Genomic DNA, 17,077 nt, shown 5'->3' on the forward strand with positions numbered 1-17,077 from the left:
CGGGGCGGGGCTCTGCCAAAACCGGAAGTGGCTAGTGACATGATCTAGGAGCAATTCCGGTGAGTCCGGGGACTGGTCTTCCCTGGGTGGAGGGATCCCGAGCTGAGAGTTCTGGGACGATAGAGTGGGGACGGTCCCGGAGCGAGGCTCATACTCCCTGCCCTGCAGATGACGGTCCACAACCTGTACTTGTTTGACCGGAATGGAGTGTGTCTGCACTACAGCGAGTGGCACCGCAAGAAGCAAGCGGGGATCCCCAAGGAGGAGGTGACGCAGGGGTCCCGGCTCAAACCGAATGTCTTCGCATCTCCGAACTCATACAGTCCCAGCCCAGGCCCTCCTCTCCAGACCCCGGCCCATCCCCATCCCCGCCTCGTCTCCCTCAACAACCGAGAGCTAACCCTGCCCCTCTCCCTACAGGAGTACAAGCTGATGTACGGAATGCTCTTCTCTATCCGATCGTTTGTCAGCAAGATGTCCCCGCTGGACATGTACGCACAGCCGGAGGGGATGTCGAGAGAAGGAGGGCTAGCCTTGGGCATTTTGGAGTGGGGGAAACTTTCTGGAGGGAAAGGGGCATTGTTCTCCAGAAAGGGGAAGGGGACTTAGAGGCTGAGTTAGGGAAGGGAGTGCGGGAGCTGGCAGGAGTGGCGGTGGGGAAGGTCTGAAGGAACTGGGACTTAAAAGGAAGAGAGGTGGGGGAGGGGGCTCAATTGAGAGGCGAGGACGGGAAGTGTCTTTACTAAACCAATCTACAAACAGAGGTATCTTTACTAAACTAATCTCCTACAAATATAGATAGATGCGTATAGATGACCTTGAGGGGATCAGAAGTATCTCTTTGGGAGAGATTTACTCCCATTCCTTAAAATTCTCCTCATCTCTACAGGAAGGACGGCTTCCTGGCCTTCCAAACTAGCCGCTACAAACTGCATTACTACGAGACGCCCACTGGGATCAAGGTTGTCATGAATACTGACTTGGGCGTGGGACCCATCCGGGATGTCCTGCACCACATCTACAGTGCGGTCAGTGCTAGCCCCCGGGGACCCTCCCCAAAGCTCCTCAACAGCTATGGCCACTTAGAGCCCCCAAGACTCTCTCAGCGTTCCCTCTAACCCTATTGTATTATATCTCTATTGAAGTCAGAATTTTCTAGGGGACTTTTAAGTCCTTAAACACTCCCACCATCAGTTTCTCCCCATTGAGGGCTTACCTCCCAAACCTTGAACCTTGTGCATTTACATGCCCACAGGTTATGCTAGGTTTGGGGTTGGAAACCAGTGTTCAAAGGCTGGCTCTAACACCCTCCCTCTCCATAGCTGTACGTGGAACTGGTGGTAAAGAATCCCCTATGCCCTTTGGGCCAAACTGTGCAAAGTGAGCTCTTCCGCTCCCGACTGGACTCCTACGTACGTTCTCTGCCCTTCTTTTCCGCCCGGGCTGGCTGATGGAAGCACCGGCTCACCCTGAGAAGAATCCATGACTGCCTGGGCACCTTTCTAAACTGTGCCACCTAAGGGCCCCACTGAAAGCCGCCCCCACCTCAGAACCCTCCAAGGGCAACAGCCTAAGCCTCTCTCTGGTGCCCTCCCCGATACCGGAAGGACGCCCATAGGAGCCCCTGCACCTGCAAACCAGGCCCTTTCTCCTGGAGAGTTTTTATCCCCTCCCTTCCTGACCCTGCAAGAGGCACAGAATAAATTTTTGTTACCCTCTCTAGCCTGAGTTTGTCATTTGAGCGGGCGGTCCCGGTCCATTCCACCCAGGAAGGCGGGAACGAGGGTGGCCACACCCAGTGAGGCCTGCAAAGAGGCTTTGCCACGGGTTTCTCAACAGCGGCACTAAAGACTTTTTAGGCTGGGTAATTCTCTGTTGGGGCGGGGTGGGTGGTGGGTGCTATTCTGTACATTGTAGGATTTTAGCAGCATCCCTAGCCTTCACTCACTATATACCAGTAACATCCTTCCAGTCAAGACGATCAAAAAGTTGAGCAAACCAAACCATTGCCGTCGAGTCCATTCCGACTCATAGCCGCCCTACAACGTCAGCAGACCCTGCCAAAAGTCCCCTGGGGAGCAAAATCGCTCTCAGTTGAGAACCACTGGGCTGGAGGAACACGGAGCTGCCTCGGGCGGCGGAGATGTGGGAACCACTCTCCGGGGTCCATGGCTTGCCTGCTCTGAGCCAACGGGAGTAGCGGCCAGCGCCTTCAGCAGGCGGGGCTTATGCTGATGAGCGGCAGGCTTGGCCGGGAGGCGGGCGGCCCTATGCAGATAAGAGGGCGGTGCCTGCATGTTGATGAGCTGGGCCCGCTGCCGACTCGGCTGGGAGCCTAGCAGGTCCCGCTGCGGTAGGGCAGAGGTGGCTCCCCTCTCAGGTCCCCCTCGTCTGCGGGTTCCTACTCTCCGAGGACCGCTCTCGACCTTCACCTCCACCCATTTCACCCCGTGCTTCCTGTCCCAGTGTCCCTGCACCCCAATATCCTGGCGCCCCCTGCGTTTACCCCCTCCCGCCGCAAACCCCGCGACCTCCAGCAGCCCGCCCCCGCGGGCCCGCTCCTGTCCCACTGCTCCCGCCGCAGCCCCCTCAGCCTTCTAGCTCTGCAGGGGTTCGCCCCACTGAGCCCCCGGGCGTCCGCCCTCGGGCTTCCCCGCCCCCAGCCCCCCGCCCCTCCCAGCCCCCTCCCCGCCCTGGCCAGCCGGCATGCAGGTGTCGATCGCGTGTACCGAGCAGAACCTTCGCAGCCGGAGCAGCGAGGACCGTCTGTGCGGGCCCCGGCCAGGCCCTGGGGGCGGTAATGGCGGGCCAGTCGGTGGGGGGCATTTGAATCCTCCGGGGGGAGAAGGGTCCCGCCCCAAGGCCCGAGCCACGCCGGTCCCCCGACCCCCAGCGCAGTCTGAGGCCCTCCGAGAGAGCACCGGCCGGAACACTGGCATGAAATACAGGTACGGGGGTGGCTGGGCAGTCCGCCCCATCCTCTTCCCAGACCCCTGAGGTTTCCTGGAATGGTCGCCAGGGCCCCCTCAAACTTCGCTAAGAAGATCTCGGTTCATTCCCACTCTTCCGCCCATCAGCGGCACTGTCTTACTTGGTCCCTCTCTTGATCTCCGTCGATACCCTTGAGTACAAGACAAGCCAGTTCACCAAGGTTGTTACCCCGAGGAGGGCAGAGGATGCATGCATCCCCAGGCTGCATCCCGCTCGGGTCGAGTGTCCTTGGGTTGACGTCCTGGAGAGAGGAGGGAGAGGGAGGGAAATGGCTTCTCGCTCTGGCCTGTTCCGGCACCTGACCCAGATACTGCCCCCACCTGCCCCAAGGGATCCGTCTCCTACGACCTTTCTTGGGTGAGATGGGAGTGGTACTTGGGGCCTGGGGAAGGATAGACCACATCTCTCAACATCACGCTGAGGGTCCGAGTAGGGAAGGTGGACTGAAATGCAGCCGACTTTATCTCAGTGAACTGCTCTCAGAACTCGCAGCGGGGGCGGGGGGGGGCCGCTAGGGAGTGAGCCATGGAGGTCCCTGGTCCGACCTGGCTTTGTCACCTGAGGAATCCAATCCCTTCCATGGGGCAGCCCTGATTGGGAAGATGACTAGGAGGGTTGGGGGCCTGGGAGGAGGAGGGGGTTTACTGGGTTGGAGTGACACTTCACAAGGTAGAGGAGGGAGCTGAAAGGGCAGGGGTAACTGGCCTTTCCTGCCACACTCCCCACCTGGGTCTCCTACTTTGCTAGGGTCTCCTGCCTTTTCTAGGAGCCCATCCTCCTGTTTACCTAGCTTACCCAGGGACCCTTGCCTCCCTGAGTGCCTGAACTTGACTTGGTTTACCCCTTCCACCTGGTGTCCACTCTTTAGCAGAGCACTCTCCATCTGAGTGTCTGTTCTTACAAACACACTCTAACTTGCCAGTCACATCCCTACCAGCCCCCCACTACACACATCCCAGCCATGACTCAAACATAGACAAGACCCCACCCAGAAGAGACACAAGGGGCAAACAAACCAGGCAGTCTATCTTAAATGTGCTAGGAGGGAACAGAGGCATTGGACAGAGCTCCAGGGGGGTGTTCATTTCTCTGTTCACTTGTTCCTTCAACAATATTCCTGGGAACTCTGCTGTGGCCATAGCACTGCCCAATCCTGTAGGCCCACTGGGTCTGCTTTCTTTGGATTGAGACGCTCTGAGGGCTTCTCGGTGTGGGAGGAAAGGAGCTGGGAACTGATAATATGGGTCCCTGGTGGCACAGTGGTTAAGCGCTACATCTACTAACCAAAACGTTGGCAGTTCAGATCCACCAGGTGCTCCTTGGAAACCCTATGGGAGAGTTCTACTCTGTCCTTTAGGGTCTCCATGAGTCAGAATCGACTCCATGGCAATGGGGCCCTAGCGGGGGCTCCACCCCTTCCTGCTTCTTCTGTGTCCTATAGGAACCTGGGAAAGTCTGGTCTCCGAGTATCCTGTCTTGGCCTGGGTGAGTTAGAGAGAAAAGACATTAAGGGGAGAGGGTATTCTTTCACAGCTGCCTCCCGCAGTTCTCACATGCCTCGCTTCTCTCCTGCAGGTACCTGGGTCACATTTGGTTCTCAGATCTCTGATGAGGTATAAGTGATGGGACCTAGGATCAGGGTGAGAGGGTGTGAGGGAACCAGAAAAAAAGGGGAAGTACACTTGGATAGGGGGTTGGACAATAAGCATGGGGAATGGTGAACCTCAGCCTGGAGGATGGGAAAGGGGAGACAATGTGGAGACCAGGGCTGGGGTTCAGTGGGGTAGAGTGCAGTGAGGGATGTGATTGAGGGGCCAGTGGCTGAACTTTAACTCTTTCTCTTCTCCTCAGACAGCAGAGGATGTCCTGACAGTAGCCTATGAGCATGGCATAAACCTGTTTGACACCGCTGAAGTGTACGCAGCAGGAAAGTAAGGACGGAGTGAAAGAGCTAACTTACACTAGGGAGGTTGAGAGGACATCAGGGTTTTTTTGTTTTCCCTCCAAGGAACCCTGGGAATTCTGAGAACACTGAATTCCATCCTTCCAGCAGATGGGCCCCCCAAAGCATTATGGGAATTGTAGTCCCAATGCCAGTTTAGAGGCAATGCACATACTGTGCAGTCAAAATAAAATAAAACCAACACATATATCCTGGGCGTCAGTTATGTGCACTTATGTGAGAATTACAAAGCTGAATTTCCAAACATACCACACCACATCACCCACCGTGGCTTCACACAGGGAGTAGCTAAAATCTAGGATGACCTAGCCCTGCCTCTTCATCTGGCAAACACCTCTGCACATCTTCAAAACCTAGCTCAAATGTGAGTTCCTCCAAGAAGCCTTCACCCAACTCCCCAAAGTTGGTCACTGTCCCCTCCCATGAGCTCCCAAAGCACATCATACTGCCCTCTATTTGCTGCTCAACTCTGAGGCTCCTCCCTCCATGGAACATGTCATGCTCTTCCCCATGTCACCCTAAATGCTTACAAAGAGCCTAGCACAGAGCAGGTACTGCTTGTGGGACGAATCAACATGCTCTCAAAAAGTGCACAGTCTAAGTGGCTAAACAAGCAAGATAGGGAGATATGAAAGATTAAGCCACAGTAAAACATTTCAGAAACAGTTCACAATAACAAGTTAAGACTTATCACACAAAACCCATTGCCATCAAGTCAATTCCGACTCATAGCGATCCTACAGGACAGAGTAGAACTACCCCATAGGGTTTCCAAGGAGCAGCTGGTGGATTTGAACTGCTAACCTTTTGGTTAGCAGCTGAGCTCTTAACCACTGTGCCACCAGGGCTCCAAGACTTGTCACACCAAAAAAACCCACTGCCGTCAACTCCGACTCATAGTGACCCTACGAGTCACAAGGTAGCTCAAATTAAGTGCCAAAGAATTGTGTAGCCAATCAGCTATGGAAGCTGCCAAGAAGGACTGACCATAGACTTTGACAACCCGAGGCTATATCATGGATGAGGCAGAATCCAAGCTAAACTGGAGGATGGGTGAACTTCTCAGAGGCTCGAAGAAGGGGGAAAGCAACCTAGATGGTTGGAACCAGGCAAGGCAGTGTCCTCCCTGGCTCCACCACAGTTTGTCTCTCTCCCCTCATCCAATTATATCTTTTCAGCACCAGAACAGGGCTTGGTACATAGTTGTTGTTGTTAGGTGTCCTTGAGTCGATTCTGACCCATAGTGACTCTATGTACAACAGGACAAAACACTGCCAGTCCTATGCCATCCTCACAATTGTTGTAGATGCGTTATATTTGTTGAATGAATGAAAACTATACCCCTACACCCCTAGTTCTGGGAACTCCTCTTATTTAGTCCAAGATGGGCTGAGTGCTCAATGGATTCCTGGTTTACGTTTACTTTACAAGAGAAGAAATTATTTGAAAGGAAGGGTGAGAAGAAAGGGAGGGAACTGATTCACCCTGGAGGGGTTAGTGCCTCTGCATTGTCTTTCTTCCAGGGCTGAAAGAACCCTAGGCAACATCCTCAAGAGCAAAGGTTGGAGGTGAGATTGTGTTTGGGAGGGATACTGATACATGATCTTTCAAAAATCCTTTTCTTGCTGGTTCTCCCATTTCCTTTTTTTCAGGAGATCAAGCTATGTCATCGCCACCAAGATTTTTTGGGGAGGACAGTAAGTGACTGCCCCACTACAGCTGAGAAGACCTACAAAGAATATGTGAAGGTGTATGGGATGGGGCTGGGGCCAGCTGTTCCCTCCTGCCAGTGAGGGCCCATACGGTCCCAGTTCCTCATGTCCCCAATCTTTGTCACACCTCATCTTTGTCTTAACCTCTTCCTGCAGGGCAGAAACGGAGAAAGGCTTGAGCCGCAAACACATCATTGAGGGTGAGAGTTAGGGGCTTGGAATCTGAAGTGGCTTGGTAATGAAAAGTCTGGGAGTGAAACCCAGAAGAGTTGGGAACATTCTCTGAGGCTCTGGATTGGAAACCCTGAATACAGGAGCTGGGGCTTAGGCAGCCATGGCAAGGGGTAAGGTCTGAATTCTCAGAAAACTAGGGCTGAGGTGCTTACCTACCTCTACCCACTCCCAACCCCAGGTTTGCGAGGATCTCTGGAACGGCTCCAGCTGGGATATGTGGACATCGTCTTCGCCAATTGCTCAGACCCCAACAGTCCCATGGAGGGTAAAAGCAATACCCCCAACCCTGACAGTCCTCCAAACTGATCGCTTCCTCCAAATGCTCAGCAGGAAGCCAAGCCCTACTAAGGAAGCCTGCCAAGCTCCACAGTGGAGGCTGAGATCTCAGGGCTCGGACAGGGAGGGAGGTGAAGAACAGATACCAACCTCTCTGACTCCACAGAGATGTCTGGGGTCTTGGCAAGGCAGGCAGAGCCTGCAGAACTGGAGCTCTGGATTCCACGGGTCTGACAGTGAGGCTTTTCCTCTCCCATGTGCCTAGAGATTGTGCGAGCCATGACATACGTCATTAACCAAGGCCTGGCCCTATACTGGGGGACATCCCGATGGGGGGCTGCAGAAATCATGGTGAGTGTGCCATCACCCCCCTCCCCCACAACCAGTCCCCACTTTTCACACAACCACTCCAATCCCCACTGTACTGGGGGAGGGGGTGGAAAGAAATAGAGGGAATGCTCTGACCCCTATCTCTTCCTCACCCCAACCCAGGAAGCCTACTCCATGGCCAGACAGTTCAATCTGATTCCTCCGGTGTGTGAACAAGCTGAGCACCACCTGTTTCAGAGGGAGAAGGTGGAGATGCAGCTGCCAGAGCTCTACCACAAGATTGGTTCGCAACTCCTTAGCCCTACCTTCCCCTCAGCCTCATTCTTGGCCTAGATTCCTTCCCCCACATCCAACCCTCTTCCTCTTAGGTGTTGGCTCTGTCACCTGGTCCCCTCTGGCCTGTGGCCTCATTACTAGCAAGTGTGATGGACGAGTCCCAGATAAATGTAGGGCTACCATCAAGGTGAGATCTGGGGGCTTAGGAAGGCAGGACTGGGCTGTCTGGGCTGCTCTATGTTTTCTGGGGAAATGGGTCTTTTGCTGACTCTCCTTGGCCTCCAGGGGTACCAGTGGCTCAAGGACAAAGTGCAGAGTGAGGATGGTGAGAAGCAACAAGGCAAAGTCATGGATCTTCTCCCCATTGCTCACCAGCTGGGCTGCACTGTGGCCCAGCTTGTTATTGGTGAGATGCCACCAGCCCTGCCTCCCCCCTCCCACCCCCCACAAGGGCCCTGTCTTCTCCTGAGATGTTCCCAAATCTACCCTAAGAGTGGTTTGCCCCTAGGCAGGATCCTCTTCCTCAGAGATGCCTCTGAGGGCTTGGTGGTCGCTCTTCCCCATTGGTTGTCTCTTTTTCCTTCTCTGGCCCCAGCGTGGTGTCTCCGCGGTGAGGGTGTCAGCTCGGTCTTACTGGGGGTGTCCAGTGCAGAGCAGCTGATAGAACACTTGGGTGCCCTACAGGTAAGCTGGGGACTCGGGGGCAGAGTCCCTCTCTGCGCCCTCCCAAGGAGTCAGTGCCTCGCTGCCCAAGCCAGAATGGCCCTTTAAGGTCACCCACTCACTACAGGTCCTCACAGTGCAGGCGAGGTCTCAGGGCGACAAGGCGAGGCAGGGGCACTGCTGCGATTCTTTCTTCGGCCGTTGGCACAGCTGTGCTTCTACCCCTGGTCCTCGAACCCCATGCCCTTCTTCAGGGAGCGACCCAGCATGTACTGCTCTCTCTACCACCCCATTCTTCTCCAGGTGCTGAGCCAACTGACCCCGCAAACGGTGATGGAGATAGACGGGCTCTTGGGGAACAAACCACTTTCTACGAAATAGTCCGTCGGGAGCGCGGGGACCCAAACCCTAAGCCGCTGAGCCCTCCCAGGAACCGCTTCCTCGCTGCCGCCTCTCTCCAGCTCGGGATCCCTCCAAGCAGCGGCCAAGGCCAGGGAAGCCCCGCCCGCCAAAGAGTCCCGGCTTCGAGTAGCGAGACGCATTAACAAAGCCATATCCTTCCGCAGTGGCGCTTGAGCAAGAAAGTAGTCCACCTGCCCTCTGCTGGCGGTCTTCTTAGGCCCACTTGCTAAACCCGGGCATGAGCTACTGGGCCTTTCCTTCTCTGCCACTTGGTCTTGCTCCCTTCTCTCTTCCACCTATCGCCAAGGCCCAGAAAAAAACCTCAAAAGTGACCCTCGAGATGTCATCAAGAGGGTAATAACCTAATAAGAAATGAGTTGTGACGTCACCTGGGACATAGGAAATGGGGTTCTTGCGTTTTTCGGAACAAAGATAGCCAGGCTGGTCCTGGCAGGAAGTAAATGATGATCTTTGGGAATCCAGGACCCTGCTTCCCAGCCAGGAGGTGGAGAAGGGGGCATAAAACTGGAACTAAATACTAATACATTGTTCTTGTGGGGAGGGGGTAAGTATGGAGAATACAGTGACACAGCACTGACAAGGTAGAGGGAAATTTGATGGTAGAAGTGTAGCGTGGCCTGGCAAAAGTGGGCAGGATGGGGCTTGGAAAACTAAGTTGGGCTGTGCTTCACAGTAAATAGCTACAGCCTTTGGGTCACAGGCAGAGATGTGGGGCTGACACGAAAAGGTCTGGGGATAGACTTATGCCCTCAGCAAGACTTCCTGCGTGGTAGTGGAGAATTGCAGTCTTCCTCCTGGCAATAATCCTAAAGCAATAATGATGGCCCCTTTTCTGTAAGACTTCCCAGGGAACTGTAAATAAAATCTCAGCTTGATCCTCACAGTGTCTGAAGTTGCAGGGGCGTGGGGGACAGAGTCTCAGACTCAGATACCTGGCCCTCTACCCAGCTGGTGCAACAGTTGAGAGCTTAGCTGCTGACTGTAAGGTTAGCAGTTCAAACCCACCCAGTGGCTCAGTGGGAGAAAGACTTGGCAATCTGCTCCCATAAAGATTACAGCCTAGAAAACCCTATGGGGCAGCCCTGCTCTGTCACATGGGATCACAATGAGTTGGAATCGACTCAACAGCACAGCGCCTAACAACAATAACTACCCTCCTGGGATTAATAAATTCTTAATACCAGCTTTCTCTCCATTGTTCAGTTACCTCAGTGACCCAGGCATTGTGCTCCTAGTCATTACTCCCACCAAGGACCCAGATACCAGGCAGTCCAGGCCCCAGTTTCCTCCCTTCCCTCGGTTCCTACATTCTTCAGAACCCAGAAACGTGGTTTACTAGTTTTACTGCTCCTCTATGTGTAAGAAAAAAAAAAAAAAAACCTATGGGGCCTCTGAGTGGTTCAACAGTTAACGCACTTGGCTGCTAACCAAAAGGTTGGCAGTTCCAGTCTACCCAGAGGTGCCTCAAAAGAAAGGCCTGGTGATCTACTGAAAAATCAGCCGTCGAAAATGCTGTGGAGCACAGTTCCACTCTGACACACATAGGGTCGCCAGGAGTCTGCATCAACTCCATGGCCATTGTCAACAACAACGTTACCCTTCTTCCTTACCTTGTACTTCTCACTTTTATCTCAACTGAGACCCACGGTTATGCCACGGAACTACCTGGGTGGTTTTTCTGGTGACTGGGTGGGAGGAGCTGCTCTGAGGTTGAGGCTTTGGAATTTGATGAAGAGGTCTATGGTTGAAGTGATACGGAGAGAGGGAAAGGAATTACAATTTTAAAGGAAAAACAGAAAGCAAGTAAAAGCTCAGGTGTAGGGTGGCAGAGAGGCAGAATCACAAGGGGCTTTTTCAGACATCGCCCTTGTTCTTCCTCAAAGAACTTGAATTTCCCTGGGTCAAGTAAGTTACAATCTTTAAAGATCTCGACACAGCAGAGGATAAGCTTCTCTGCCTTCCTTAATTACACCCTCACCATCTCCCTTCTACCCATCCTCACGCTTCCTTGATCCCCAAGCTGGAAGGGCAGAGTAAAACCATTTCAAAAAGAGAAAAGTCAGCAGCATGCCATTTACTAGATTAGCAACCAACAGGACCAACCAATGAGAACTTGCATCCACCATTATCATCTCCCACATATTTAGAAAACTGGAGGAAACGAAGAAGTACGATGTATGACTAAACTATGATTAGTTATTCAGTAACAAACATATGAGAATTTATCAACTGAAAATAGTGTTGCCCTTAAGTAGTCACCCTGAAGGGTTGGTTACATGCTTTAATAATTACCTCCCTTATTGCTCAAAACATTTTAAAAACTCCTCTTAGAATTACCTGCAGAGGTAGTTTTAAAAAAAACCTTGTTAAAAACCTTCCTTTACTATCACCCTACTATTTGTATAAAAACATTTGCCATATTTATCTCTAACCTTATTCATTCATTTAATACATATTTATTGTGGTTAAGAGCTATGGCTGCTAACCAAAAGGTCGGCAGTTTGAATCCACCAGCCGCTCCTTGGAAACCCTATGGGGCAGTTCTACTCTGTACTATAGGGTTGCTATGAGTTAGAATCAACTCGACGTCAACAGGACACAGAGTGGTGAACAAAACCAGACCCAGAGCTACCTTTATGGAGCTTACTGGTGGAAAAGACAATCAATAACCACCCAAACAAACACAAACTTCAGTTTTCCAAAGTCCAGAGGCAAGCACATGGTGCTTCCAGAGTCTATATGGGTATTTGACTGACAGCTGAAGGATGAAGTGAGTGTTAATAAGCTGAAAGCAAGACAGTTATGGAAACGATGTTCAGATCTTTTATGGCAGAAAGGACCATGCAAGCCAAAGGTCTCTGAAGTAAGAATGACTAGAGAAGGAATGGAAATAGAATGTGAGACATGGGTGGGTTCAAAACATACAGGGCTTTAAAGAACACTAGAGAATACTATCATCCTAAGGACAGAAAGAAGTCCATTATATCAGTTATCTACTGTTATACGACAAATTACCCCGAAACTTTGTAGCTTAAAGTAACTATTATTTTTTCATGCTTCTGAGGGCTGACTGGGAGGTTCTTCTGCCCTTGTCACCTGGCCTCACTCATGTGGCTACATTCAGGTGGAAGGTGGGCTGAACTGGGCAATTCAAGATGGCCTCACTCACATGTATGGCAGTTAGTGCTGGCTATTTTTTTTTTATCGGCAGGAGCTCCTCAGTTCTCCATGTGGCCTCATCCTCAGTAGTCTAAATCTATTCCCTTACATAGTGGTCTCAGGGCAGTGTTCAAAGAGAGAAAAGGCAGAAGCTGCAAGGTCTCCTAAGGACCAGCACTCACACACAGCACTACTTCTGCCACGTTCTATTGGTCAAACCAAGTCACGAGGCCAGCCCAGATTCAAGAGATACAGGCAATAACTCCAATTCTTGATGGGAGAAGCAGCAAAGTCACATTGCAAAGGAATCTGGGTTCATTAAACTATAACCACATTAAATGGTTTTTAAGCAAGAGTGGAAGAAGTGTGTGGTAGGACAGGGTCGGGCTTGGGATTTGGAAAGATCACTGTGAGTGTGGCGAGAAGCAGAAAGCCAGAGTGGCTGGGGACAGACTGTTTAGGAGGCTCCTGCTGGAACCTAAGCAAGAAATAACGGCAGCTTGGACTAGGGTGGTGTGCTGGAGGTAGAGAGGAGCAGGAGGATGAGAAAGATATTTAGAGGCATAATGAACCAAGCTTGGTGATGAGTTGGGAAAGGAAGGCAAGGGTGACAGGGTCAAGGATTACACCTAGGCTTCTGAAGTTGGGCAAACGAAAGGGTAAGAAACACTAGAAGAGATGCTGGTTGTACATGGAGATCATCAGTTTGGTTTCTGGAAGACAAACAAGTGAGGATGCTGAGCAGGCAACTGGATGTACAAGTTTGAAAGCTTAAAGGGTCCTTGGTTGTCCAACACTTTGGGAGCATCTATATAATCAAATCCACCTTAAATGAAAAAAGATTTACCAACTGAAGATATTAAAAGATGTAAGGAGACTTCTGAACACCATTCCAAAGAGAAGTTCCAAACAAGTTTTTAATTATGATAGCATCACTGGAATAAGTAGATAGCTTCCCCCAAGTGACTGTAAAGGCGATACAACACAGAAGTTCTTAGACGTTTGCTTAAAAATGATTATTCTCCTGTGGTATACCTCCTAACAAAAGATTACCTTCTAGGTTCTAACAATTTATTTAAAAAAAACAAAACAAACTCTATTTTCCCTGGTAGAGCCAGTAAATGGTGTGGGGGTAGAGGAGCCCATTTTGTATTGACCAAGAGAGACAAAAATTGAAATTCTATTGAGAAAGTGAACACAGCATAGGTTGGGAGGACAGGATAATAATAGCTAATACGTGGTGTTTTACTGTGTGCCAGGCACTATTTAATCCTCGCTATTATTGTCCCCATTTTATAGATATTATTATTGTCCCCATTTTATAGATAAGGAAACCAAGGTCCAGAGAAGTTAAGGAACTCGTTCAAAATTTCACAGCTGGTTAGTGGTGGAGCTAGCATTTGAACTCAAGCCAGCTGACTCCAGAGTCTGTGCTATTAACCTCCACAACAGAATCCAGACCGTAGGTCCAGGAGATGAAGATGAGGAGGCAGCTGGCTCTGGGTGTGGCACCATAAGGGAATGTGGATTGTGAGCGCCATGTCCTGTTTACCTGTGGGGGAAGTCAGACCCCTGAGTCACACCTAAGGCTGGGTTGCTTTGCTGGAGCCATCATGGTGTGTGGGTGTCCAGGCCTAGCTACTCTGGAAGAAAAGGATTCTTGGCATCCCTAATGCCATGGTCCTGGAATCTAGGTCCTCCTTAAACTGAGATGCCAGCTGAGAATTGAGCAGATTGGGGGGGGATGGCATTTGGGAAGCCAACCTTAGGAGAATACAGGGAGGTACTGTACAATAATGAGAGCTGACAGAGCAGATTGAAGTTACTGGCCGGCAGCATCTGTTCAAACGTCCAGGAGCAAAATGGGCAGTGTCACTGGCCTCGAAAGTCCGTTTGGGTAGGCTTGTGCAAGAATGTGGGCAATTCATTGAAAAGGCCCAGAGGGCTTTAGAGACCTGCGGCTGAGGGCTGGGGCCCAGGAAGGGATCTGGAGATACGAACATGGTAGAACTAAGGGTCGTGGGCGTTGTGGTAGGGGATGAAGGAAGGAGTGGAGGGAGGGTTGGGTAGTGTGCCCCATGACCCCAGTCCTGGCATCACATGGGCCGCCTGCCCCGCCTCGCCATCACTGGCATTCCGGGCCTCGCGCCTTCGCCGCCCCCACTCGTACCGCTTCAGGGAGCGGCATCACCACCGCGTTACGCATGGAAGGGCGCGGTCCCACTATTAAAAGGGCCAAGAAGCCAGGGCCCCCGCCCCAGTAGCCGACCCAGGCCAAGGGCAAAGCTAGCTCGTTCTGTGCACGGAGCCGGCTGCCCTCGAGTCCACGGCGGACACGATGCAGCTCCTGGTGAGGGTGCCCTCTCTTCCGGAGCGGGGCGAGTTGGACTGCAACGTCTGCTACCGGCCCTTCAACCTCGCGGGCCGCACGCCTCGCCGCCTGCCCGGGACGGCGCGCGCCCGCTGCGGCCACACGCTCTGTACCGCCTGCCTGCGCGAGCTGGCGGCGCGCGGCGACGGCACCGGGACCGCCGCGCGCGTGGTGCGCCTGCGCCGGGTCGTTAGGTGCCCCTTCTGCCGCGCCCCCTCCGCCCTCCCGCGCGGCGGGGTCACGGAGATGTCTGTCGACCCGGACTTGTGGTCGCGATTGGAGGAAAAAGCGCGGGCCGAGTGCGAACAAGAGGAGGCGGGGAGCCCGGTTAGGGAGAGAGGCGACGCTGACGTAGAGACAGACGGAGAGAACGAGAGCGAGCAGGGGGCGGAGCCTAGGAGCGCGGGGTGGTGCGCACTCCGGCGGCTCTGGGACCAGGTTCTAGCGCCCGCGCGCCGCTGGCGGCGTCCGCTGCCTAGCAACGGTGAGGGGCAGCCCGCGAAGGCTGTAGGGGAGAGAACCCAAGGGACGCCAGGGTTCGGGTGCCTTAGTCTGCTGCCACTAACTCTCCTCCCCCCCCCCCAGTGCTGTACTGTCCAGAGATCAAGGACATTGCCCACATGACGCGCTGCAGGCTGTAACCGAGGAAGCCGGGAGCTGTGGCATAAGGAAGGTGGGAGCTGCAGCCTGGGGTCATGCTTTCTTACAGGGGGCTCATGTTAAGACTCCCAGATACCGGGATGGGCACGCGATGCGGCACTTGAGCCGGGGGCAGGAGGGAACGCCCTGGCAAGTGCCGATGCTGAGGTGGGGAGGCTCCTAGAGGAACTCGCCCCCATCTACCGACTGTACCAGCCTTACTATTTAGGATGGAGTGGCCCAGGGCTGATGTAAACAAAGCCTACGTTGCCGTGGGCAGTTTCCTTAGCTGTGGCTTTGGCTTTTGGCCAGGACAGCGCTAGTGGGTGGGAGCAACAGGTCCCATTATAGCAATTCTGTGTCAATGGTATGGAATGTTTAAAAGGATGAAACGGGAGAAGAGGCTAATTTTCGTGTCATGTTAATCTCACTTCTCTGGCATGTAAGGGAGCTGGGAAAAATTTTTCCCCCCAGTACTAGTATACCTACTGTCTCCCCACTCCCAGCACTGTGTTCCCTAAATTATTGGGATGCCTCCCTGCCTAGCTGGAGCCTTGCTTCATTTCTGAATCTCTTTTCAGTCTGCTAGGGCAGGTATCAGAAGGTCCAAAGGGCATTTATCTGAGGCACCTAATTAGGGCCTATCAAGGATATAGGGGAGAGCTATCTGGTAAAAGCATTAAATTTTAATCTGATTTTATCTGTTATCTTTACAGTTACAAGAGACACTGGCATTACTGAAAGTTTGTTGTACAATTTTAAACTTGTGTCCCATAACTGGATGTCGCCTATTGAATACCATGACTTCTGTCTTAATATCGGATTAGTTTATGATAGTACAGTCACAGTCAAGGAGCAGCAGCACCACCTGGAGCTTATGGGAAGCGCAGAATCTCAGGACCCCACTCCAGAGTTACTGAATTAGAATCTGCATTTTAACAAGAATCCCAGGTGATTTGTGTGCACATAAAAATTTAACCTAAAAATTTAAGACGCACTGCACTAGGCCCTAGACCCTCTTAAGATCATTATCTGTGGATGGAATATATTTAAAACAATTGGTATGATTGACATAGTATCTTACTCAAAGTTCTAAAGTGAGTCTATTATTGAAGAAATCTCCAGTTAGTCCTTCGTGTACATAACTTACTGCATTTTTCTGAGTTAAAAAATGTGAACTTAAGTATAAACTTCTATTTTTGTGACCATATTTTGGTACTTTCCTGTCATTCAATCTCAAATGTCATCTCTTTTGAAGGGCCTTTTAGGATTTAATGTAGTGTAGCCCCTTTCCCCACCTTCTGTACCACAATGCCTTGTTTTATCTTCTGAAAATTATTTTGTGGTGTCCCCCCCCAGAGTGTCAGCTCCATGAGCACAACATCTCACTCGTGATTGTCTTATCTCCAGGGCCAACAACAGTGTTGATGTAGAATATGTACTCAAAAATGCTGCGTTTACATTTTATTTTTTGATGTAACAGCCTCACAAACTAAGTGTCTGGCCTCTTTTCAGCCTCTGAGAGGCTCTCATAGTGAATAGTACATGTCAATGGAAGAGTCTAGGAGTTCAAATCTTTGGCAAGCCATGCAGGTCTAAACCCCGAGCCCTCAAAAAAAAAAAAAAAATACTGTCTGCGTAATACTGGAACTGAACCTGTGGGGCTGTAGTGGCCTCTACTGACTCACAGGGGAACTAGGTAACTTGAAGGTAGACAGGGTGATCCAGAGGACAAATGCAAAGCAGTTGAGTCCTGTCACGCACTCCTCCCTTTACAGTCCTGTGCAGTAAGCCTGGCCATCTCCCGCTCTCAACCCTGTGTAGTAACCCCTGCTTCTCACCACCCTCCCACTCAACCCCATCTCTGCACTGAGTGGCACACAGTTGGGGTTGGAAAAGGAAGAACCTGAGACAGTTTTAGTTGATGATCCAAGAGATCAAAATGAGGGAAAAGTCACAAGATTACAAAAACAGAGAGAAAAAGACGAATGTGAAACGGCAGAAAGCAACACCCTTTCTTTCCTTATTCCTCCCCCCAAA

At 51.8% G+C, this 17,077-nt stretch overlaps 3 protein-coding genes across 4 annotated transcripts; all 3 read left to right on the forward strand.

Moving 5' to 3' along the window:
• Positions 1 to 6: 6 nt before the first annotated feature.
• Positions 7 to 1,722, forward strand: TRAPPC1 (trafficking protein particle complex subunit 1). The gene is made up of 5 exons (XM_049859712.1): positions 7 to 59; positions 169 to 267; positions 421 to 491; positions 890 to 1,028; positions 1,323 to 1,722. The coding sequence occupies exons 2-5, from the start codon at positions 169 to 171 to the stop codon at positions 1,449 to 1,451; spliced, it is 438 nt and encodes a 145-aa protein (XP_049715669.1). The 5' UTR covers positions 7 to 59; the 3' UTR covers positions 1,452 to 1,722.
• Positions 1,723 to 2,706: 984 nt separating this feature from the next.
• KCNAB3 (potassium voltage-gated channel subfamily A regulatory beta subunit 3) lies at positions 2,707 to 9,172 on the forward strand. Of its 2 annotated transcripts, XM_049859870.1 has the most exons (14): positions 2,707 to 2,948; positions 4,433 to 4,476; positions 4,567 to 4,604; positions 4,843 to 4,922; positions 6,478 to 6,522; positions 6,607 to 6,651; positions 6,823 to 6,866; positions 7,079 to 7,165; positions 7,442 to 7,527; positions 7,669 to 7,789; positions 7,875 to 7,969; positions 8,068 to 8,188; positions 8,378 to 8,466; positions 8,749 to 9,172. In XM_049859870.1, the coding sequence occupies exons 1-14, from the start codon at positions 2,707 to 2,709 to the stop codon at positions 8,824 to 8,826; spliced, it is 1,215 nt and encodes a 404-aa protein (XP_049715827.1). In that variant the 3' UTR covers positions 8,827 to 9,172. The 2 variants fall into 2 exon arrangements, with proteins under 2 accessions (XP_049715827.1, XP_049715828.1); XM_049859871.1 differs by lacking the exon at positions 7,079 to 7,165.
• Positions 9,173 to 14,365: 5,193 nt separating this feature from the next.
• RNF227 (ring finger protein 227) lies at positions 14,366 to 15,372 on the forward strand. The gene is made up of 2 exons (XM_049860684.1): positions 14,366 to 14,882; positions 14,984 to 15,372. Exons 1-2 carry the CDS (start codon positions 14,366 to 14,368, stop codon positions 15,037 to 15,039), a joined length of 573 nt encoding a protein of 190 aa, XP_049716641.1. The 3' UTR covers positions 15,040 to 15,372.
• The last annotated feature ends 1,705 nt before the right edge of the window (positions 15,373 to 17,077 follow it).

This window comes from Elephas maximus, chromosome 19 (assembly GCF_024166365.1).
Source record: "Elephas maximus indicus isolate mEleMax1 chromosome 19, mEleMax1 primary haplotype, whole genome shotgun sequence".
In the NCBI taxonomy this organism is placed as follows: domain Eukaryota; kingdom Metazoa; phylum Chordata; class Mammalia; order Proboscidea; family Elephantidae; genus Elephas; species Elephas maximus.